General features: G+C 37.6%; 3 protein-coding genes across 5 annotated transcripts; 2 read left to right on the top strand and 1 right to left on the bottom strand.

Annotated features, from left to right (window-relative positions):
- The first annotated feature begins 370 nt into the window (after positions 1-370).
- On the top strand, positions 371-5328 carry LOC123873855 (COP9 signalosome complex subunit 4). Its single transcript, XM_045918947.1, has 9 exons — positions 371-513; positions 602-681; positions 914-1065; positions 1533-1636; positions 2038-2223; positions 2738-2856; positions 3236-3390; positions 3752-3968; positions 5149-5328. Exons 1-9 carry the CDS (start codon positions 431-433, stop codon positions 5280-5282), a joined length of 1230 nt encoding a protein of 409 aa, XP_045774903.1. The 5' UTR covers positions 371-430; the 3' UTR covers positions 5283-5328.
- A 976-nt stretch (positions 5329-6304) lies between these two features.
- LOC123873857 (voltage-dependent anion-selective channel-like) lies at positions 6305-17072 on the bottom strand. Of its 2 annotated transcripts, XM_045918950.1 has the most exons (8): positions 16905-17072; positions 13762-13896; positions 12186-12344; positions 10951-11114; positions 10318-10545; positions 7708-7916; positions 6573-7085; positions 6305-6501 (listed from the first exon to the last, which is right to left on the bottom strand). In XM_045918950.1, exons 1-7 carry the CDS (start codon positions 17022-17024, stop codon positions 6994-6996), a joined length of 1107 nt encoding a protein of 368 aa, XP_045774906.1. In that variant the 5' UTR covers positions 17025-17072; the 3' UTR covers positions 6305-6501; positions 6573-6993. The 2 variants fall into 2 exon arrangements, with proteins under 2 accessions (XP_045774906.1, XP_045774908.1); XM_045918952.1 differs by lacking the exons at positions 13762-13896; positions 16905-17072 and adding an exon at positions 13062-13230.
- Positions 17073-17929: 857 nt separating this feature from the next.
- LOC123873850 (SET domain-containing protein SmydA-8) lies at positions 17930-24436 on the top strand. Of its 2 annotated transcripts, XM_045918939.1 has the most exons (9): positions 17931-18040; positions 18071-18202; positions 18893-19103; positions 19608-19806; positions 21105-21229; positions 21700-21926; positions 22518-22681; positions 23395-23587; positions 24118-24436. In XM_045918939.1, the coding sequence occupies exons 2-9, from the start codon at positions 18073-18075 to the stop codon at positions 24348-24350; spliced, it is 1482 nt and encodes a 493-aa protein (XP_045774895.1). In that variant the 5' UTR covers positions 17931-18040; positions 18071-18072; the 3' UTR covers positions 24351-24436. The 2 variants fall into 2 exon arrangements, with proteins under 2 accessions (XP_045774894.1, XP_045774895.1); XM_045918938.1 differs by having other exon boundaries at positions 17930-18202.
- Positions 24437-24757: the final 321 nt, after the last annotated feature.

Genomic DNA, 24757 nt, shown 5'->3' with positions numbered 1-24757 from the left:
CAGATTTTGTTTATTTTCATTTGATTTTCCTGAATGAATGAAATGAAAATCAAATGAAAATAAACAAAATCTGCGTCTAAATATGGTGCCTATGACCACCCAACAGACAGGGGAGCCAACATAACGCTATAGGTACTATTCGATGAAACGCACTATACTTGAATTTTAATTATTTGTGGCGACATTTAGCGACTTTTTGAAAGTATCATAGCGACAAACTGTTTTAAAGAGTTGGCAGTACTGAGCATAGAGTAAAGTAAACTAAAGTATGCAGCAGAGCAAAGAGAAAGAGGCTTATCTGTGCATCCAGAAGAAAAAAAAAGAGAAAGATCTCTATGGTTTTCAGGAAAAGCAAGAATTATTTTATTTTATTGGTAGGTATCTACTATTGAAAATTATTTAAACAAACGTCCAGCGCTATTAAAAAATAATGCCGCTCAATTTACCCGGCGTACGCCAGTATTTAAGTGAGTTAAGGATTTGGGGTGGTTTACATAAAGATCAGGCTGAAAAGTAAGTATTTCAATCAATATTCTAACATCCAAAACAAAAATTGTACCTACAATAATCTCCAAAAAATAATAAAAGTATTCTATTTTAGGTACCGCAATGTGTTACGGGAAATACTGAAAAACCCTGAGGGAGAAGTAGCTGAATGTTTGAAAGCTTTTGTGGAAGCAAGTAAGTATTCTTAGAGTACCATGTATGTTTGAGCTCTAATTGAGCTTTTGAATGTTAAAGTATGAATAATATCAGTTGCTTTAACTGGTCTCAAAAGTGTGTGAAGTCTGCCAATCTGCAGTTGGAAAGAGTAGCAGACTTTGGTCAAACCCCTCTCATTCAGGAGACCCATGCTCAGTAGTAAGTTAGCAGTGAGATTGTGGTTTATGGCAATTAAGGTTCCTTATTTCAGTTGTAAATGAGAATGTAAGCTTGGTGATATCCCGGCAGTTGCTCACAGAAGTCAGTACACACTTGGCTCTGCTGCCAGACAGTGTGTCACAGGACGTGTCACACTTTGCCCTGGACGTGATACAACCAAGAGTCATATCGTTTGAGGAACAGGTGAAGAGTTATCATAAAAAAAATATTTTATTTTTTACTCGCTGATGCCCACGACTTCATTCCTGTGCATATGGGTTTTTAAAAATCCTGTGGGAACTCATTAATTTTCTGGGATAAAAAGTAGCCTACCAGGGTATTATCTATCTCCATTACAAACAGCCAAATCTGTTCAGGAGTTTTTGTGTGAAAGAGTAACAAACATCCATACATACAAACTTTCGCATTCATAATATTGTAGGAAGTAGGATTTTACAGCTTACAGGAAAAAGTAAATAAATATGAACATAAGAAAATTAAAGCTAATAACAAGTTTTCACAGATAGAATTTACATAAGAAAATAATTTACAAAGGAAAACTCCAATTGGTCCACATTTTTTACTTAACTTTGTGTAACACAAGTAAATTAGACTTATTCTTGCTTTGGTTATTCTTTATCAAAAGTTTAGGATGTTGTTTGTAATTTCAGGTTGCTAGCATCAGACAGCACCTGGCAGATATTTATGAGCGTAATCAAAACTGGAAGGAGGCTGCAAATGTTCTGGTTGGCATCCCTCTTGAGACAGGACAGAAGTATGAAAATTTATTTATTTGAACAATATTAACTTACTTACTAGAGGATGCAAATAACCAGAAAACATTATACACATTATGAAAGAGCACATCACATTTATACCTAAGAGTTGGTACCTTATACCCGGCGCTTCCTCTACTTGAGCATTAGATTCAAAATGCCTCAAGCAGAAGAAATGCCGGAGTAAACAGTCATGTTGGCACAACCCGAAAAAATATACATCTGCTCAGCACAACGCTGTATGCATAGATATACAAGAGAGCATACAGCACTGATTTTCAGCTGAGCCCCTGATCAAGGTGACACCACAGAACTATACTACCAAGTTATACTACACAGTACTGAAACTAAAGATCATCATTGTCATTAAGTAATACAATGGTTTTCCTAAATCTTTCAGACAATACTCAGTCGACTACAAACTAGAGACTTACTTGAAGATTGCCCGCCTTTACTTGGAAGTTGACGATCCAGTGCAAGCGGAGGCCTATGTGAACAGGGCGTCGCTATTGCAGGCTGAGACTACTAATGAACAACTACAGATATATTATAAAGTGTGCTATGCCAGAGTATTGGATTATAGAAGGTATGTAATGTAACTCATACTTGAAATACTTTACAGGCTGCTGATGAGGCTGACATGTGGGTTATTACAATAACCTTATTTAAAATTCTTTAACTGTTTTTGGCAGCCTATTTGCAGTAACTGCATATGTGCAATAGTGATTCATATTATTGCATGGCTTTTGTATGCATCCTACTCTATAATAATATCTCATCCAGAGGCAGCTTTACTTATGGCACAGGGTATGCGGGGTGCACATGGGCGCCGAAGACACGTCACGTTCAAAGAACACGCGTCGCTCGCAACGCGCCGGCGGTCTCGAACATCCTGCATCCGTGTTCTGTTAGGTTCAGCGCATATTGGCCAAAATCTGTCACAAATTCTGATGTCTTTCTGTCATTTAATTCATTGCACACGGGCGCTACATAGGCTAGAGCCGCCTCTGATCTCATTGCACATTTCTATTTTGCAATTATATCTACAAATCACTTTACAAGCAAGCTAATTGAAACTAATATGAAGTAAAACCTTCCAGGAAATTCATAGAGGCAGCGCAGAGGTACAACGAGCTGTCATATCGCAACATCATACACGATGACGAGAGAATGACTTGCCTCCGAAACGCGCTCATTTGCACCGTGCTGGCTTCCGCAGGTAACCCTTGGATCTTAGTAACAAGTTTCATAACTTAAAATCTAGATAAAAAATGTAACATCAATTTTCAGTGTGATGCCTTAAGAACATTAACAATTTAATAATGTGCAAACCATCATCACACTAATATTATATAGGCGAAAGTTTGTATATGTGTGTGTGCGTGTGTATGTTTGTTACTCCTTCAAGCAAAAACTACTGCATGGATTTGGCTGAAATTTAGAATGGAGATAGATTATACCCTGGATTATAAGTTTCTACATGGCATCATACCAGAACTCACTTGGCGGCATGGCCATAGTGAATTGGGTGATAGCATATCACTTTGTGCTGTGTTGCTGTGCACATCCTATATTTTATTTGAATTGTCTATGTGCAGGTCAGCAGCGCTCGCGGATGCTGGCGACGCTGTTCAAGGACGAGCGCTGCCAGCAGCTGCCCGCCTACTCCATCCTGGAGAAGATGTACCTGGACCGCATCATCCGCCGCGCGGAGCTGCACGAGTTCGAGGCCCTCATGCAGACTCATCAGAAGGTCACATTCATTCCCATTGCATAAAACTCACAAATTATATTATAATTACACTAATATTATAGAGGCGAAAGTTTGTGTGTATGTATGTGTGTATTGTTTGTTACTCTTTCACGCAAAAGCTATTGGACGAATTTGGCTGAAATTTAGAATGAAGGTAGATTACACTATGGATTAACGCATAGGCTAATTTTTATCCCGAAAAATCAAAGAATCCCCATGGGATTTTTAAAATCTATATAGGTTACTTTTTATAGATGTGTTAATCCATGGTATAATCTATCCATTCCACACAGACAAATCCGTGAACAACAAACATACACACAAACTTTCGCCTTTATAATGTCAGTGTGATATTCGGCAGGCGTCCACGCCAGACGGATCAACGATACTAGACCGCGCAGTGTTCGAGCACAACTTGCTCTCGGCCAGCAAGCTGTACAACAACATCACGTTCGAGGAGCTCGGCGCGTTGCTGGAGACGCCGCCCGCGCGCGCCGAGCGCATCGCCTCGCACATGATCAGCGAGGGCCGGATGAACGGCTACATCGACCAGATTAGCGCTGTCGTGCATTTTGAGAGTAAGTTAAATAACAGATTTCACCTGTCACTTAACGTCACGTTTATACTATGCAGTTAGTTGCACGAAACTAGTTTCGTCTAAAAATCGCGTTGAGCACGAAAGTAGTTTAGTTTCGCGAAAGTAATGCATGCATTACGAAAGTAGACGTCTACACGTGCAAGTGGTTACGAAAGTAATGTCGCGTAACTAATGTCGCGCCACTAAATGCATAGTGTACATTCGGCATAACTGTAACTGTGTGTATTGTTGCTAACTATTGTACCGCGTACTGGGAAAATTCAGTAGTACAGTAGTACAGAAACCGAGCAACCTCCTTCGTACTTCGGCGGGGAGGGGCAATGCACGCACAACACAGAAACGTTTAAGTGTGGAAACCAGCCCAGAGAGAAGAAGAAGAAGAACCTCCTTCGTGTTTTCTTCAAGCTAAACGACATTGGTGAAGTATATTGTGCCATGGTGGTACTACCAAAAGCCACTAAACCAAGAAATACCAACAACAGCTTTTCACCTGAAACCCTACTCTCTCACTCTCCTGTCTTAGCATTAGTCATTGCTGTAGAAGAGTCGTGGAGACTATTGAATAATTCTGTTAAGTAAATTGATACCTATATCAAGTTCTATCCTCTTCCGTAAGGAGCAAATCGAAAGGAATAGCAATACATAAATTACATCTATAATTTTGGTTTAGAGATGGCAGAATTAAAATTTATCACAATGGTAAGGATTCTCGGGATAGCATCTGGCGAGGCAAAGCGCGGAGCAACTGCCAAACCGTTATTGACTTGACATATTTACTATTCCCCAAGAGTAAAAGGGAAAGTCTAACTAATAGTTTTCAATTTATTTCCAATACTATTTTAACGTGAGCAAAGTAAATAATGCTTTGTAAAAAATGATCATGGTGCCAGATGTGCGCTGGTTTTAAGAGTGCAATTTCGACTTTTTAACAACGTTTAACGATTCTTCATTTTCTTTGAATATCAAAACCGTTTATTGGTAGAGCTTGTCTATTTTGAAATGACGCGCCCCACCACCGCAATTTACACATCACTACTACACAAAATTATGTAGTGGGGCTCGTCATTTCAGGATAGACAAGCTCTACTTGTTGATTATTACTTGTTAAAGTAGTGGCCTCAAAACACAATAATCTTGAGTAATATTTTGGATTCCCCCAGCACGCGAGATCTTGCCGCAGTGGGACAAGCAAATCCAAAGTCTGTGCTACCAAGTCAACGGTCTCATCGAGAAGATCGCGGCCGCCGAGCCGGAGTGGATGGCCAAACTGATGGAGGAAGAGATGATTCAGTAACTTGTGCATAAACTATAGCTAATAATAAACTTACTTTTTACTATCTACAAGTAGTTTTTAGAGTTCCATACCTCAAAAGGAAAAACGGAACCCTTATAGAAAAGTCTGTCAAGAAACCTATAGGGTACTTCCCGTTGACCTAGAATCATGAAAGGTAGGTAGGTAGGTCTTATAGCACAAGTACAGGAATAAATCTGAAAACCGCGAATTTATGGTTTACAAAAAAATTAAAATGTGTTTCAATTTTCAAAGTAAGATAACTATACCAAGTGGTGTATCATATGAAAGGGCTGTACCTGTACATTCTAGAACAGATATTTATTTATTTTTATGTATAATGTTTTTGATTTATTGAGCGAAATGTTGGAAAAAATACCTGAGTACGGAACCCTCAGTGCGCGAGTTTGACTCGCACTTGGCCGGGTTTTTTTAGGGGTCCGTACCTCAAAAGGAAACCCATATACTTATATAGGTTCACTTCATTTTCTGTCTGCCGTGTCTGTCTAGAAACCTGTAGGGTAATTATTTCCCGTTGACCTAGAATCATGAAATTTTGCAGGTAGGTAGTTCTTATAGCACACGTAAAGGGCATTTAATAATATCTATTACCCTGCGGGGTCTAGTACGAAATATATGATCAGCGTCTTCCGACGCGCATCAAATTTTTTCTGACGAGCTTAGAATTTCCTTTCGAAGAGGTTAACTTGGTTAATTACGGGCAAGTTGTTTCAACTTTCATGAGTCATACCTTCATCAATATCAGTTCAGCCGCATCGCATTTATACAGCATCAAACATCCACTTTCGCATTTTTAAAAAATTAATACGAACAATATTTAAAAAAAAGTTTATTTTCACAATCTTACGAAGAGAATAAAATAAAGATACTATAAAAGCATGAATTTTGCAAAGGTAGATAGTTATTAGCACTAAACTATTCAATGGGACAAGGAAGGAATACGTGATATAGGATAAGGAAAGGATAAATCGTAATAGGGGTTGTTATCACAATGAAACAAAAAATATGATATTGATTCCAACAGACTATTCATTTAATTCTCAATCAATCAATAGTATACACACCGTAGGTGTATTATTTACAAGATGATACGGATAGGTAGTAAATTAGTTGTTTAAATAAAAGTCGCAACAAATGGTGACAGGCGCGCGTGCTTCGAACATGTACAAGGCAACGTTACGATTAAGAAAAGCGCTGCTTCCTGTTATTTTATATTTAAAAAGTTTTTTTTTTTTTTATTCACTATAGGTAAGCGCTTGACAACAATCACACCTGATGGAAAGTGATTTGGAAAATACCCCCAAAATGTTCCCAGAAATTAATGACTAACTTTCTGTGACTCATTTCCTGGCTATAACTATTTTCTTAAACTAACTTTTCAGTTTCATCTTTATGTTCTAAAAAATACTTGTACTGGCTTAGCCAAGTTTGCAAGTCAAGTCATCGATTTTTATTTTGTCAAATGGGGGTATTTTTAAAATAACCCAGAACAGTGAACTGCGCTTAATAGGTGCATTTGCACCGAACAAGTCACGTTAAAAGAATTAAGGTCGCGTTAGACGGACAAAATACTGCATAGTAAGAGACACTTGGAAAGTATGATTTTATGTGATACATACGCTTTCACAATATAACAGTTAATGTGGTGTTATATATTATCTACATATCTATAAGCCGGCGACTAAGTAAATGCCTAGGGCTCGAGCTCTAGGGCGACGCCCACTTTGTGGCCGCCGGCGTTGAAGTTCTGCCCGTCGATGGCCGCGGACAGGGTCAAGGTAACGCCTGGAAAAAATTAAGTTTATATTTGACAGGGTAAAACTTTGTTGAAAACTAGCTTATGGCAGTGAGTTCGTCCATGTAGACTGCAAAAATTTCAACGCAGTATTTTACTGCCTAAGGGGTATTTTCAAAAATTCTTTTTGAGCCAATGTCTGTCATAATGGTCTGCATGTCAAATTTCAGCTCAAACCATCCATTGAAAGATCAATTTGCTATAAATCATGCTAAGACAAGCGGAGATAACATGAGATTATGATTTTATGTGAAGATTTGATTGTTATCAAGTGTGATAAAATAGAAATCTAAAATAGATATCCAAGAAACATGCACATTTTGTAAAACTGACATTTTACAAAGAATGTGAAGTAGGGTCAAGATTTTTACTTAGTTTGGAGTTTTAGGTGATAATTCAATAAATACTTTTGTAATTGACCGCTTTTTAGAAATAAGACAGCAGGAGGAGATCTGCTCTGTAGTGATGATTCAAAATTATTTTACAGCGCTACCTTGCATGTAAAATTCAAAATATTTTTACACAATTACACTTTTACAAATACTTTTGAAACGTCAAAAGCATGCTTCGGACGTTCAATTCGTTGTAAACTAGGTAAAATGGTATAATTACCTGGACGCAGCTTCTGCTGGTAGCCCAGGCCGACGAGCGACTTGTTGTTGAGCTTGGCGTGCAGCGACGCGTCGTCGTCCAGCGCGAACTTGGCGCCCACGCCGAATAGCGTGTCCGCCGAGCCCGACGTCCACTTCATGCTCACGCCGCACTCCAGCTTGTCCGACACCTTCTGGTAGATGGAGCCACCGAACTCCTTGCCGTTGTCACTGTTGGGTAGACAAACATTCATATATAATCATCATCATTGTCAACTGATAGATGTGCAGCAGCTGGACATACGTCTCTTGTAGACACTTCCACATGCCACAGTCCTGCGCCGCCTGAATCCAGCGGCTTCCTGCTGCAATGTTGTCTGGACACCTAGTGGGGGGTCTTCTAACACTGCGCTTTCCCGTGCGAGGTCGCCATTCCAGCACCTTGGGATCCCTATAACTATCGGTTTTTCGAACTATGTGCCCTGCCCGTTGCCGCATCAGCTCAGATTACTGATTATGATTAGTACTTTGTAAATATAGGCAGGCTTTAAATTCATCTCTACCAATCTATATAGTGAAACGTCAACTATATTGTGTAACAACTAACATTCAATCAATACATTCACAGTTCAGTGAATAATATGCAATGTGTCAAGTTTCACATACAAGGGTACAGATTTTAAATTCGCAGAATGGGAGATTAATGAGGCTAGTTTTTAAGTACTAACAAGTTAATTGATTCATCCTAAACCTAATCCTACCAATATTATATATGTGAAGTGTGGATGTTTGGATGTTTGTTACTCAATCACGCAAAAACTACTGGACGGATTTGGCTGAAATTTGGAATGGAGATAGGTTATACCCTGGATTAACACATAGGCTCCTTTTTATTCCGGAAAATCAAAGAGTTCCCGCGGGATTTTGAAAAACGTAAATCCACGCAGACGAAGTCGCGGGCATCAGCTAGTATTAGAATAAATACTAAGATTTATCACAATGGAGTCTATTGTTAAACCCTTCTTATTCTGCGAAGAGACCTGTGCTCAGTAGTGGTCCAGCGATGCTGTACAGTGTGATCTAACCATATAAGCAATATCCATATAATAGCCTATAAGCACAAATGTATCTCAATGTGTTTCTAAGAATAATTTTTATTAGATACAGGAGCCAGCATATCAGCAGTTTGTAAAACAATATTAATGTAACAATACACCCACAGCCATATTCTAATCAAAGGTGTGTGAGGTCAAATTCAAGGGAAAGGCTCTGTTTATTTAACACTAACTGCTCCAAGTGGTATACAATTACCGCATGAGTTCTTAGTATTTGATTGTTTATCTGTATGGCTAATGGAATTTTACATCTAGATTTTCTCTCTTTGTACGGAGCTCATATTGACTTAGAAAATTGCATTTTAACACTGAATAAATTAACCCCCGACCCAAAAAGAAGGGTGTTATAAGTTTGACGTGTGTATCTGTGTTTCTGTGTATCTGTCTGTGGCATCGTAGCTCCTAAACTAATGAACCGATTTTAATTTCGTTTTTTTGTTTGAAAGGTGGCTTGATCGAGAGTGTTCTTAGCTATAATCTAAGAAAATCGGTTCAGCCGTTTGAAAGTTATAAGTTCTTTTCTAGTTACTGTAACCTTCACTTGTCGGGGGTGTTATAAATTTTTAATTTACACTTGTAATGGAATAAAATTCGTATTACCATTGTTAAATAATATTAAAGTTGAGAAACCTGACTTTTTGATTATACCTGCTAGGTCTGAATATACACATCATATTAGTACTATCCAAAATGCAAGATAGATTTTTTTTGCAAGTATGCTAGTTATGCTTAAGGACGGGAAACACGGGAAAATACCCAAAGTATCAATACTTCTGAAACGATTTTTATTCACAGGATATAATATTATACACAAGGCTAGTGATTATGATATTTGTTTATTTGAAAATCCCTGTAGAGACTCAGAGTGAAACGTTTATTGAAATTATTAAAAAACCGTTTAATTTTGGAGGAACAAGCTAGCATTGAAAATATATGTGCAAAATATAATGACATATTTTAACTTGATCATTTTGTAAGCTAATTCGTCTGCGTGAAAGACTGAAGCAAATGGTATCAAAGTAATGAAAATCTATACTAATAATAATAATAAATAAAATTGAAGTGTCTGTCTGTAATTACTAATTTCGTAATAACTACCTCATATTAAGCTCATATGGTTATTTGATCAGTACCATAACTGAATCACACGTTTTTAAAATTTTTGTGTCTGTCTGTCAGTTAGAATGGGCTAATCTTCGGAACGGCTGAACCTATTTTGACGGGACTTTCAAAGACAAGTAGAGGATTAACCAAGGAGTAACATAGGCTATTTTTTAACCAACTTTCAAAAAAGGAGGAATTGTGTTTTTCTACCTATGAAATAATATACCATATAAGCAATATCTGTATAATAACCTATAAGCACATATTATAATGTATCTTAATGAGTTTCTATGAACAAAGGCAGTCCTAAACCAACCATCGGATTGTTTGCTAATTTCCGCCAATTGCCTCAACCTTAGAATGGGTTAAAATGAATGAATGATGATGAAAAAATTTAGTTCAAAGGTACTTACACATTGGTGTGGAGGGCAAAGTCATTGGTCTGGTAGCCAAAGGCAAAGTTGTTCTTGGCGAACTTTGCCTTCTGTGTGTCAAACTGTGTGTGTGCTCCGGCCAGCCAGCCCTGGTACTTCAACACCGCCGCTACATCCACAATAGGTCCCGCCAGGTCAAGGTCTAAGTTAGTGTTGACGGCTACTGTTTCATTTGCAAATGATGTCTTGAGTTTACCAGTCTTGCTTCTGCAAAGTACATGAAATCAACAATATTTATTTGAAAACCCTTGTAATGAAACATACTTATACAATCAATGATATCAAGACAATGTCACAAAGTGTGACCAGACTTGTCACATTTGGAACTGAGGTCTTTCTTGGAATTCAGCTAATTTGTAATGAGTATGAGAAATGAATCCTTAAATGATTACAAAAAATTTCCAAAGAGAATTAATGAATACAAAAGTGGATCACTCGAAGCAAAAACTCTTACCTAAAAAATTTAAAGAAAAGCTTCTTTCTACATTTCTAGAGATTTTTTTACTGGATTATGTCATATGTGGTTATTTAAGATCTTTAATGATAACACATATTATATATTTTGTGATAGCGGGTGTTACAAAGGTATTTGGTATAGAAGTTATTATTTACCCGGTCTGTGGTGCAAAAGTGCCCTCAAGCGTGACCTTGAGTCCAGCGGCAATCTTATCCTGGATGGTGATGTCTGTGGCAAGGGTGTTGTCTGTGTTCCACTTCTCTGTGAACGTCAGACCGTAGTCTTTTACCGCATATTTCGATGAAAGGCTGCCGAAAACCTGTATAACAACATAAATATGGATTTTCTGACTGAAGTAGGTTTTTATGTCAAGGCTTGTATACGTGCAAATAGACCTTTTAGTGTTTACTACTAGCAATCTATTGTGCCTATAATAAGAACAATTCATATGTACATTGTAACAGTTACGTAGAGAGTGCTGTACAGTATCTGGCAGGAAAGATTGCACATTGAACTTTGGAAAGAGATAACTGTTTCATAGAGCATTGTCTCTGTCATTAAAACTGACAAAATGTGTTATCTTAATCATAAATGTGACACAGTCAGTCAGTACAGTATACATTACTATGATGTATGACGCTGAAATCCCTTTTTTTAAGTATGCTATGCTATCTTACCTGCTGGGTACAGTACATTACTTTTTAAGGAACCAGATGATGTCCGTGACTTCATTTACATAGATTTTTTTTAATCCCTTGTGTACATTAATTTATTTGAAATTGGCTGAGAGCATGGGCCATGAAAAGGTCAGACAGATAGATTGAGTTTCGCATTTATTAGTATGGATTAACATAAAACAGGTTGAGAAAAAGTGACTTGCTATTAGTACAATGAATTATTGGGGTGGCCTTATCGCTATATACCAATTACTTCTCTAGTATAAGCATAGTATAAGAGATATAAAGAGAGGCAAAAGTATGGAACAAAACATATAAATATGTATACTAAAAATTAACTAAGCTTCTTACAAATAATACTAATTAGATAAAGATAGTTATGGCTCGTCCATCTGTCCTGTTAAGATTTCTTTGAAATGCATGTCAGGGTTTTGTGCCTCCAGCAAGTGGTGACAGTGTGTCGCGTGATTATTATTTTCATTATTAAAGATGCCTCAATATCTAAGTTGTTTCTTTTACATTTTCCCTGGTGAAAATACCAGGAAAACTCGGAAAGCTCCCGAAAATCAAAAGTAGATATAAAAGAGTATGTTTTTAAACACAAAGTAAACAAAACTGACATGTTATGGTAAAATTTCATAATCATTTCATAATCATATTTCTGTTTGAATATTAGAGTATATTATATGTATAAAAATGATATTCTACTCTACCTTTCCACTTTCTTGGTTAGAGGTGATGCCACTGCTGAACTCAACACCTGACTCACTCTTGGTCTTCAGATCGAGTTTGAACACTCCAAAATGGTAACCCTTTGAGAAAACATCACTGGACTTCTTTCCCAGATCAGCATAGTATGGGGGAGCCATTTCCTGAAAAATACCTTACGTTTAGTTCATACAAAATGTTCAGAACTCATGTAAATTGCTAAACTAATAAGACATCGCGACTGCGATGTGCGAAGCTCGTTCAACTATTACGAGCGTCAGAGGGCATTGAACTCTTAAAAATTGAAATGTTTCAAATAAACCTGTAAACCTGTTCATCCCCCAATTTTCCGAAACTCGACTCTCGAGTGGCAGAACAAACAGTCAGTGCCAGCTGTGTCAGGGTCAACAAATTCACATTATTCTATTTAAAAGCCACATTAGACTAACAGGGTTACATAACACATGCAAGGATTATAACAGCCATTATGCAAATCCTTACTGTACTGAGCACTTTAAATTTCTTTAACCTTACGACCTAAAATCGTTTATTTAAGATGACCGTAAACTTGACCTTTGTCAAAATGGCCTAAAATAAGTTTCCAGAGGCTATAATCATATGCTAACGAGGTCCCCATAACATCGCAAAAAATCTTTTAATTATGCAAGTTTTGGCCGTAAAACAACTACGACATGAATTAGACATTATAAATAACATCTCTATTGTCTTTATATTGCGTATTTAGACTAAAATAATAAATAAATCACGTGTGTGACGTAGATAGTTCTCCGGCTAGTGAACAATTATTTTGCTAACCTAATAAGAATTTTACAACTTTTTAAAATGAAACCTGTGACAAATATGAAAGCTTAAATACTCACTTTAGCTTATATTGTTGCACTTAACGAAATAAGATATGTAGAATTCAGAGAATTCTTGGCAGTAACTTCACCTAGTATACCAATGTACTCTGTGCACCGCACCACAAGACAAATCAAATTTGCGAAAATGTCAGAAAGAGGGCGTTCGCACACCGGATATAACGTTATTGACAAAATTTGCAACAATCTTTTAAAATCACAAAATGAATAATTACAATGAATTACGAGTTAAAATATTCAATTAATAATATTTTAAATATAAATGTTTTAAACAACGTTGATAAAATATTTTATGTAACTCAAGAAAGTTATACAATATAATTAAGACTCAACTTGACCGATAATTGATGCAGCAACTTCATGCGCATAAACCCAAGTTTTATCAATACAGCAACAAAATAATATCACTCTCTAATTAATTAAGTAATTTTTAACACATATTTTACTTGAAATAATCTTTAAATAAATAAATATTCCTTAGTCAATACTCAAGTGAAAAAATAATCAATAAAGAAGATAAATTCATCACCGCAGACGGAAAACAGATCGTTCCCGCGAAGTTTCAAACCAAACACGTCTTACCAATATTTTCAAATTGTCTGTCAAAAAAAAACTTACTATTTTATTTTCGCTGTTTTTTGCTTCACAAGTTTCTAAAACTATATCTATTAGGTAAGTAATTTCAAATTATTAAACTTACCGGACAACATAATAATTTTTGGGATGAAAAGTGTTCTTCTTGGAATTCTCTGTCTTCGTCGTCATCTTCACAAGGACAATCAATTCTTCGACCCAATTCATCTTTACAGACTATCATTTCACCTAGAGACCCATCCTGGTGGGCAAAAAAGGAGACGTGATTAACTACCCTAATAAAATGGCAAAAAAGCCCAATATATTGACCTAGTACTTAAAACGCTACTTCGCTATGTACTTACTTAGATCCCTAACTGACACCACATCTTAACAGCATCATCATCATATCAACCCATCGTCAGCTCACTACGGAGCACGACTCTCCTATCAAGTGCGGATTGTCAGACTTCACAAACCTTTGAGAACATTATGGAGAACTCTTGAATGTATACAGCTGTGATGTGCAAACAATAGCACATTTAGGTACTTTTGTAATTTTTGTGAGTGAAAAAACTAACATTTTACAGGTTTATTAATTTACTAGCTAGTGTTCGTTCCACGGCTGCATTTAATGTACCTACTGCACAAAATCTTGGTCAGGACTCAGGACGCCATATACTTTGTAAACACCTCCTTTGTAGGAATGCGCTGGCGATCATGAGCGGATTCATACTCCGACTCGCACTTGACTGATTTTCGGGTTGCTGTGCCCACAACCTTTTTTGAGGTCTGGATCCGCGCCTGGGAACCCCCGTCTTAAAACCACTAGCTAAGCTATCACCCCTGTTTTACATCTTACGTTACAGATTAACTAGCTGATACCCGCCACGTCCTCGTCCTTTAGGTTTTTAAAAACCTCGTGGGAACTCTTTGATTTGCCGAGATAAAAAGTAGCCTATGTCACTCTCCTGGTTTTTAACTATCCGGTTTACCCATGCAAAAAATAACGTCGATCCGTTGCTCCTTTGCGACGTGACAAACCAATAAACTAACAACAAGTACTATTATACAGGGTTACTGGTAATATGTCGGCAATCCGTTAAGGGGGTGTGGGCGAAGTAATTTGCAATCAAATGACCCCTTATGACCCCTAGGCAAATGTCAACCATTTTCGAGTAATTTGACTTTTTGTGTTTTTTAGAAGAATTTGAGGTATGCAACTTTGAAAATTTATAAAAAAAAAACCAATGCATGATTTTTTTTATTATTATTATTATTTGCTTGCTAACACTTCAATACATAATAATCAACCATAAAATGACACTTATCTTTAATAGTTTTCAAATCACAGCTACAAATCTGTACAAGTTTCATAATTTACACCAGGTGGTCTGACAAAAATGGTCGATTTATGTAAAAAATTACTGAAGAACTTTATCGGCAGAACACATGAAAAACATGTACAACTTCTCAGCTACCCAACGAGATACAATATGGTACCAGAAATCAGAAAATGGCCGAAAAAAAATACAATTATTGTTAAAAAGACGAAATCGTCTGCAATCAAAAATTACAATAATCGTTTAGGAAGTTTAAAATAATTACGTAGATAAGTTACACTAAGCCATTAAAACTAAATTCTAAAGTTCATTTTCAAAATGTGACCCTCTATTTCTTATGCACAGGCGCATTCTTTTTCTTAATTGAGATTTTACTACATTACTTGTCAAATTGGTTCTTATTGAATTAGCTGCATTTATTATTCTAATTTTCAATTCTTCGACTGATGGCACTGGTGAGACATCGTACACTAGGCTCTTCATATGTCCCCAGACATAATAGTCCATAGGTGTCAGGTCTGGACATCTTGCTGGCCAAGGAATTGGGCCTCCTCTGAGGAGGAAATCGGCGAAGATATTCACGGCGAGCGGCCAAAGCATTGCCGTCACAATATCCATAACAAAAAAGGATATTGGCGTATTCCTCATTGGAGTACTGGGTTCTTTCTGCAGCCATTAGTCCTTTTGACGCGCCAAATTGTCGGGAGAGCAATAAATCAGAGTCCAATCACAAGCCAAATCACAGAGTATGCCAGAAACAGTCCATAAGAAAAAGCCTGGTCAATTCACTTCCAAATTCACAATGATGTAGGTACCAACTTAGGTAGAGATGATCTGTACAGTACGAGTGGCACAAGCAAACTGTAAATTTTTGCAGTTTTGCAAAAATTATGAAACATTTTAAATGTCTTATCTTTTAAGTCTAAGAATTTATAAATACAATACAATTAAATAAGTTAAGGATCCCACCCTTCACCTAATGTTATTGTACTTGCCAGTGCTTTAATTATTATCCTATTCTCTGAAAAATGTTAGGCAAATCTAGCTATTTATGCCTTTGTTTTTTCTATCCAGTCACTAGATAATGTTTTTAAGCTCTTCTTATCGGAGAGCGCTGATTGGTGCACGTGTTCATACAAAGGATTAAAAATGTCATTCTTGGAACTCTCATTATTTTTAGAGTGTTATTTTTAGAGTTTTATACTTCGAAAATGAATTGTAAGATTAATTATAACTCATTACTCATCCTAAATAAGAAATAAGAATATTACCATAAAATTCGACGTTGAGATATTATTTCGTATTCTTAAGACGATTTCATTTTTTTCACAATAATTGCATTTTTTTCGGCCAATTTCTAATTTCTGGTACCATATTGTATCTCGTTGGATAGCTGAGAAGTTGTACATGTTTTTCATGTGTTCTGCCGATAAAGTTCCTTAGTAATTTTTTACATAAATCGACCATTTTTGTCAGACCACCTGGTGTAAATTATGAAACTTGTACAGATTTGTAGCTGTGATTTAAAAACTATTAAAGATATGTATCATTTTATGATTGATTATTATGTATTGAAGTGTTAGCAAGCAAATAATAATAAAAATAAAAAAAAATCATGCATTGGTTTTTTTTTATAAATTTTCAAAGTTGCATACCTCAAATTCTTCTAAAAAACACAAAAGGTCAAATTACTCGAAAATGGTTGACATTTGCCTAGGGGTCATTAGGGGTCATTTGGTTGCAAATTACTTCGCCTACACCCCCTTAACAGATTGCCGACATATTACCAGTAACCCTGTATAGTTCTGCGCCAACAAACAAACCACTTTCGAATTTATAATATGAGTAGTGATTATAGGGAGATATATCTAGCTATATTTAAAATCAATTGATAAAAGTATGTATAGGTAGGTAGTTAGGTACTTACGGAACGACGACATGGCACTGTTTCCTTGAAAACTGCAGCATCCACTGTGGGAAGTGTAAACCAATTTAAAAGATCGTCGATATTGAACACACTAGTCAATACATTCTTAAAAATTGACATAATTAAGAAAAAACATATAGGAAATAATAATTTAATAACACATCATTTAGATTCGATCGAGTCTAGATTACCAAAAATTTTGAATGTTAAAATCTATATGGCTTCTACTTACCATGTGTTTTTGAATCACTTCATAATGCCTTAAATCGAATGTAAACACAGATCTTAAAAAATATAATTGATACCTAGATTTTGCTGCACACATTGCATCCTAAATGTTAATCTGCTAATACCAGATAATCCATACTTAATATTATAAATGCGAAAGTGTGTGTGTTCATCTGTCTGTCTGCTACGTTTTCACGGCCCAACCGCTGAACCGATTTTGATGAAGTCGGTACAGACTAGGAAAGATGCCGGAAAATCAAAGAGTTCCTACGGGATTAAAAACCCGAAATCCACGCGGGCATCCTCTAGTACTAAACATTTTGATTTTTGCATCTGTACCTGCATACTTAATTATTATTATCTTGATATTTTGATCACACAAGATTTGCGATAGCCTATTACTGCGCTTAGAACCTAACTAATGGCCAATATTATTTACCACTTACATATTTACTCTACCTATTGATAGAGTGATGGTGTGATGGTGCTGGTACAATATGCGTATTGAATAGGTACGGGTCGTACACCATCGGTTCTCCGCATGTCCCCTAGAAAATTGCTCAATTTTAGAAAAAATAATTTCTTGGTAAAGCTCTTTAAATAAACTCAAGACATTTCCATTGATATGGTAGGAGAGTTTTAGACCAATTGCTTAAAAAGTTGTGCGAACGTATGTAAAAGTAAAATACAGTAAGAAACAAAACTTTGTTTATTTTTAATCAAAAATAGCACAATATTTAGGTAGGTATACTTAGTTACCTAAGTATAGGTAGCTTTCTCGAGTATTCGGCTGGCATTTCTCGAACGCTCATCCGCTTATTTTAGGACGATCTAAGGCTAAAGACATTTCAGTCTTCAATCTTCGTCTGGCATCCCACAACGATAGTGCAAACAATTTATTTCTATGTTTATTGTAAAACAAATAACTTAATTGACGAGAATGGCCGACGTGTGCAACTATGATATATTAAAAAATGAAAAATACGGTCGTTATTTGGTCGCTAACAAAGATTTGGATTGTGGCGAATTAATTTTTACAGATACACCAATCGCCGTAGGCCCAAAACCAGGCAAGTATTAATTAACCCCTAAGGAATGTGCAGGTTCTATATTTACTGTTATAATATAGCGAAAAGGAAAATGGAATTTCCTGATGCATGGCCTCAATTCTGTGTGAGTAAAAATAAATCATGCAATACATATCAAAACGATTTGGAAGTCGCGGAATTAGATTGCTAGCCTACCTCAACAAGAAACTTATTAATTTGCCGAGTGTTAAGTACGAGTGCCTAATGTAGATTCATGCCTTTAAAAAAAAAACCGGCCAAGTGCGAGGCAGACTCGCGCACTGAGGGTTCCGTACTCGGGTATTTTTTCCAACATTTTGCACGATAAATCAAAAACTGTTGTACATAAAAATAAATAAAAATCTGTTTTAGGATGTACAGGTAAAGCCCTTTATAGTTTTCTTATTTTGAAAATTGAAACACATTTTTTTTTTGAATGATGTAACCACAAATTCGCAGTTTTCAGATTTATTCCTGTACTTGTGCTATAAGATCTACCTACCTACCAAATTTCATGATTCTAGGTCAACGGGAACTACCCTATATAGGTTTCTTGACAAACACCACAGACGGATAGACGGACAGACAGACAAAAAGCGATCCTATTAGGGTTCCGTTTTTCCTTTTGAGGTACGGAACCCTAATTATTACAGCAAACGATCAATAATACGAGATTTCCGTTTTGCACTAAAGATACTCCACCACTGTGCTTGGGCTGTTACTGTCCCGTGGAGAGCACACTGTGCTCGCGATGCGGCTGGCCGATTTGCGGCAGCGAGTGTGAGAAGTCTCCGCACCACTTGCCTGAATGTGACGTGTTCTCGCAAGCTATTAAAGTGCGCTTTCAGCCAGTAGACGATTGGACTGCCAGTTCCCCTCAACTTGATTGTATTACTCCTTTGAGGTAACTTCAATATAATAAGTACCTAGATTTGTTTTACCCGGGTATTCGAATTCGGAATACCTACCTCTACTCACTTTTGAAACTCATATCAAACTGGAAAACTTTTAAAAGTTAGGCTCCGTAGTTTTTGAAGGGCTAAGGGCTTTGAAGTGAATGATATAGCTGGAACTCACGACGTACATCCTGGGATCTATATATATATATATATATGTAATGCAAATTAGCAAATTATTCCTAGTTATCTTTATCTGTCCCTGCTTAGCGGTGAAGGAAAACATCGTGAGGACACCTGCATGCCTATGAGCTCTCCATAATGTTTCCAAGGGTGTTTGAAGTCTACCAATTCGCAGTTGACCAACGTGGTGGAATATGGCCAAACACTTCTCATTCTGAGAGAAGATCCGTGCTTAGTAGTGAGCCGGCGATGGGTTGATGATGATGATGATGATGATGATGATGATGATAAAACCAGTAACGTTTATCTAACTATGTTAATCTCAACAGATTGTTCCTAGCCAAAGAGAAGGACCCGGAAAGATGGAATCGAGATGTAGCAATAATGGAAACTCACACGGAGGAGCGAAAGAAGCGACCTGCTTGGGAGGCTGACCAGAACAACATCGTCAACTACCTGATAGACCGCTGCAAACTGGGAGATCGGTGCTCTAGGGAATTGTTGACACAGATCTGTGGGATTTTGGAGGTAGGGAATGCCCTCGTCCGCCAACGCGTGACCACAGCATCGCGCGGTATCAAAAAGTCAGAACGCAACACTAAGGCCTCATTTACACGAGAGCTTTTTAACGTCTGTTAAATAATGTTAAATAGAACAAATATATTCCCAAGTATATGTATACACGTAAAAAGATACTTGAGAATACATTTGTTCTATTTAGACGCTTTTTTAACGGACGTTAAAAAAACTCTCGTGTAAATGAAGCCTGACGCAAGTCACGACTCTTTGAAATTGTAATAAAAACAAATATTAAACTTCGGTAAAGAGTCTATCTGTCCCTGTTTTAACGACGGAGGAAAACACCTAACACAATCCAATGCCAATCACTAAATATTTTTAAATCCGAATTGTATAGCGTACAAAACTCGGGTCAATGACCCCACCTACGACGCGGCATTGACTTCGGGTGCCCTATTTACGGAACGTTCGTTGACTTCTAGCGTCAGTCAAATGTTTTATTTGCAATAATATTGTGAACTTTTAAAAAATAAGTAGGTACCTACAGGAGTTTTTAAATACTTTTTTCGTCATTTTTTGTGGTACAATATATTATGAGCAATCGTCAGTACCTACTTATTAGCTGTCTTCGTTTATGCAAGTGTTCTGGGTACACCCTGTATCTTCTCATTCTACTCTTAGAAGGGAGACTAACGCTTAGTACCTGATGGGCCGGCGATGGTTTAAGATGATGATGATGATGATATGAAGCACGTCACTGCGGAGTTGCGCTACTGCCGCGTCGCTGCAAGCGTTCAGTGACGACGTTCCACTATGTCATTGTTTAATTCTCCATTTGAGATTCTTGAAGCTGAAGTGTTTCGGTTGCAACATTTTCTGTAGGGCTCTAGATATAGACTCTATTTAAAAATGCAGACGGTAAAATACCTAGTTGTGAAAGCAAAGTTAAAATTTTGGCAAAGAAACGCGGTCAAAGACGCCAGAAACAATTGTTTACGGTGATAGGTTAGAAAATTATGGCTGCTAATGATAGTCATATTATTTTACTTACATCGATGCCGCTATATGTCTTTGACACAAATTATTGGTTTCTCAGCGAAAACATGGAACAAATGATTTCAGACAGAAGCCACTCTAGATTGTTCAGAGATGAAGCCAAAAGCATGTTGTATATTCGGAGATCAGAGAAACTTCAGCTATTTTTAGGTAACACAAACATTTACCTAATTCTTCTCAAGGAGCAGCATTAAATCTGTGCTGGTACACAGTTTGGTAATAGCTTAAAATTTACTTTATTTTTAACTTAGGTGAATGCTGTGGAAATCCCTTCGCGAGGTGGTTTCAGTATACGCGCAGTCTATCCTCGCCTTGCCATCGCAGCCCACAGCTGCGTCCCTAACATCGTTCATAGCATCTTTCAGAACGATTACCAGTAAGTTTGACGAAATTTCTGGTGCATGTTGACATTGTGGTCTATAAATGGGAGGTCCCAGCCCAGGTCGGATTCCCGGCAGCAATATGGACAGTTATATTGTCCCTGTTCGGTCTGGTAGTAGCCTAGTTAGTTACTAAGCGATAGTCAGTTACTACTCTATAGGCAAAGGCAGACGCTCAAGCGATTTAGCAAGCATTCTAAGTACTATTTTAAACCGTGTAAAAACCGATTTGAGGTACTATGAGTTTAATTAAACTGCCACACCCTTTCAAGTTAGCCCGCTTCCAACTTATATGCTACATCGTCACTTGCGAACATCCGCGATTAGAAATTAAGAAAATTTTTGAGTGATCACTATTCATTATAGAGATAAGTAGGGCGGCAAGATCGAAACCTACTTATTTGACCTATATTACCTAAATTGCTTGCCAAAATTTTCTAAACTCTCCTACCTAATGTTTTTACAGGGTGCAAATACGAGCAGCAATCCCCATCAAGACTGGCGAACTTCTACACATGAGCTACACTCACGTGTTGTCCCCTACCATCGTGCGTCGGGAACACCTCTTGGAGTCAAAGTTCTTCTGTTGCGACTGTCCACGATGCGCCGACCCCACTGAACTCGGCACTCATTTGAGCACTCTCAAGTGTACCAAATGTGACAATGGGGTTATACTTTCAAGCAATCCTTTGGGTAAGTGCAGGATTGGTACATAAAATGATGTTCCACAGTTAAACCTTCTATCATCAACCATCGGAAACAATTCTTACCAAAGTCCATATCATATTATTTGTAGTAAATTATTGAAAAAAAATCGGTTAAATGCGAGTTGGACACCGCGGAGTTCCATACCATCGCACAGGAAATAACACTTTTTTTCATAATGGTTATTTTGAGATTTTTAGCACCTAGGTATTTGTTGTTATAGCGGCAGTAAAAATATACGACATTTTGTGAAAATTTCAACTCTCTATTATGCCGGTCCTATGGATGGTTCACGAGATATAGCCCGTTGACAGACGGACGGACTGTGGAGGCTGTGTAATAGGGTCCCATTGGCACCTTTCGGGTACGGAACCCTAAAACATATCCAGCCTTTTATTTTTTTGTATGAGGTCTATTAAAATGCGAGCTTAGCAGCCCAAGCTGCCTGGATCAAGCCGGCATTGGAAGATCGCAGATGACATAATCACATTCAGTTGTTTTTGAATTCCTTGACTTTTTGAACCATTTTACATAGTACCTTTACTTACACTTATAGTAAAAAGATATTCACATAAACAGATAGCGATGCATCCTGGAACTGTACGGACAAGAAATGTGAGTTCAAGACATCCGGCGCTGCGATGCGCAAGATGTTAGGTGTGGTGCAGGCCGAGCTGGACCAGCTGGACGCGCTGGAGCCCGGCCCACAGGCGATAGAGATGCGGGAGGCCACGCTCCACAAGGTACGAAGCTTCAAGCTACCCTCAAAGTTTAAGAGTTTAATCTGTCACGATCGCATAGTTTGAGGAACCAATAGATCTTAGGATTGCCCATAGGGGTGGAGGTCAGTACATGAATGGCGCCTTCTTACTAGAAAGACGCAGAATCGCAGGACACCGTTTGGTACAGGCTGCTAGTGGCGTGCAGTTTGAAGCCAGGATAGCCTTGATGAGTTAGATTATTTATTTACTGGCAGGTCACAATGGAAAATGAGCGTAAAGCTATTACAGCTGAAGTAAGGAGTGCATAAGCAACCATCACACCGCGGCGGCGTATGGAAGTCCCCAAAAAATCTCTATTCTCCTAGATCCTTTACGATGCCTATTCTTATAAAAGTAACTACAAACTAACAGATTGCTACCAACGACGAATGGTTCATAATATATTTATATAAAAACTGTACGTTTTCGGATTCTCTACATGATAGATAGATTTATTTCAATTTAGTTTTCAAGAAGAATTTTTTATCACATCCACCATGTTGAACTTATCATGACGTCATGTTGCCTTTTCAACCGTAGCTTTCAACACAAGGTATACTCGAACAATTTGAGTGCTTATTGCCGTAAACGACACACAACTTCAAGATCAAGAGCTGGCTATCCTAGCTAGATTTTAGATCTATTTATCGATATCAAATGATGCAGAAAAAAGTTATGGTGCTATTTAATTTCAGTACAAATCCGTGTTTCATCCGAGTCACGCCATATTGCTGTCCATAAAGCACGCATTGGCGCAACTGTACGGGCGCGTGGAGGAGTACAGCATTGACGAGTTGCCGGACCTCGTGCTGGAACGGAAAGCGGAGTTCTGCCGGTTGGTGCTGAAGACCCTCGATGTCATATCGCCGGGAGACAGCAGAATGCGAGGCAAGGCTTGATTCTTTTAGAGTTTCGTACGTCTGAACGTTTCGTACGGAACCGAGTATCTCGTGTGTGTCTGTCTGTCTGTGTGCTACAGCCAATTTACTCCGGATCTACTTGGTACGCATATTATGAACTTCTATAACCCAAACACGACGTGTAACATAAATAAATGAATTCTGAATATGGGAGTCGTTTTTGGGGGGCAAAGCAGACAATTTAAATAAAAAGTTTTGCAAAGTGTACCATGTGACATATCAAATGAAAGGGCTTGTTGTGAGGGTCTCATATATACATTTTTATCATTTTAAAATAAATAAGTTTTTAAGTTATTTAAGAAATAACATAGGTGAAACTGACCATTCGCCCCCTCGTCTCCAAAAGTGAGCCTACAGTTTTGAAAAATACAGAAAATGGTAGTGCTTTACGTATAGATCACAGAAAAACTTATAAGAAGTCTGCGGTCTTTAACATGGTTTTGCTTCTGTCGGGTGCCCCATGACTTATCAACTTAAGTATTACCTATTTGTTCACAGGAATGATGCTATACGAACTCCACGCTCCGCTAATGTACCTGGCAAGGAGCGAGTTTAGCGCCGGTCTCATCACCCAAGACAAGCTGAAGGATCGTCTGCAGGAGCCCATACAATGTTTGTCCGAAGCGGCTCGCATACTGCGCCGAGAAGACCCAATAAGCCCTGAGGGCATCACTGGCAACATTGCCTACCAATCCATGGAACAACTGAAAGCTAGTCTTGAATCTTTGTAGAGCCAATTTTTTTTAAATCTTTTATTTAGAACCTTTTCTTGTTTATGATTTGCGATTGTATTCAAAATAAAGTGTATCTACAATTCTGTAGTTTGATTTTATTTCCTGAATTTGATATCCTTCTGCTCAATCATTCATAAAATATTACTAACTAGACGATGCCCGCGACTTCGTCTGCGTGGTTTTAGTTTTTTTTAATCCTGTCGGAAACCTTTGATTTTCCAGGATAAAAAATTGCTACTGTCAATTTCCGTAATGCAAGCTACTTCTGTACCAAACACATAAATCGGTTTAACAGATGGGCTTATAAGAACCCCGTGGGAACTCTTTGATTTTCCAGGATAAAAAGTAGCCTATGCCCTTCCCCGGGATGTAAGCTAACTCTGTACCAAATATCATCAAAGTCG

Source organism: Maniola jurtina, chromosome 17 (assembly GCF_905333055.1).
Source record: "Maniola jurtina chromosome 17, ilManJurt1.1, whole genome shotgun sequence".
In the NCBI taxonomy this organism is placed as follows: domain Eukaryota; kingdom Metazoa; phylum Arthropoda; class Insecta; order Lepidoptera; family Nymphalidae; genus Maniola; species Maniola jurtina.
Note: the sequence above shows the minus strand (reverse complement) of the source record. Positions and strands in the feature narration are given on the sequence as shown.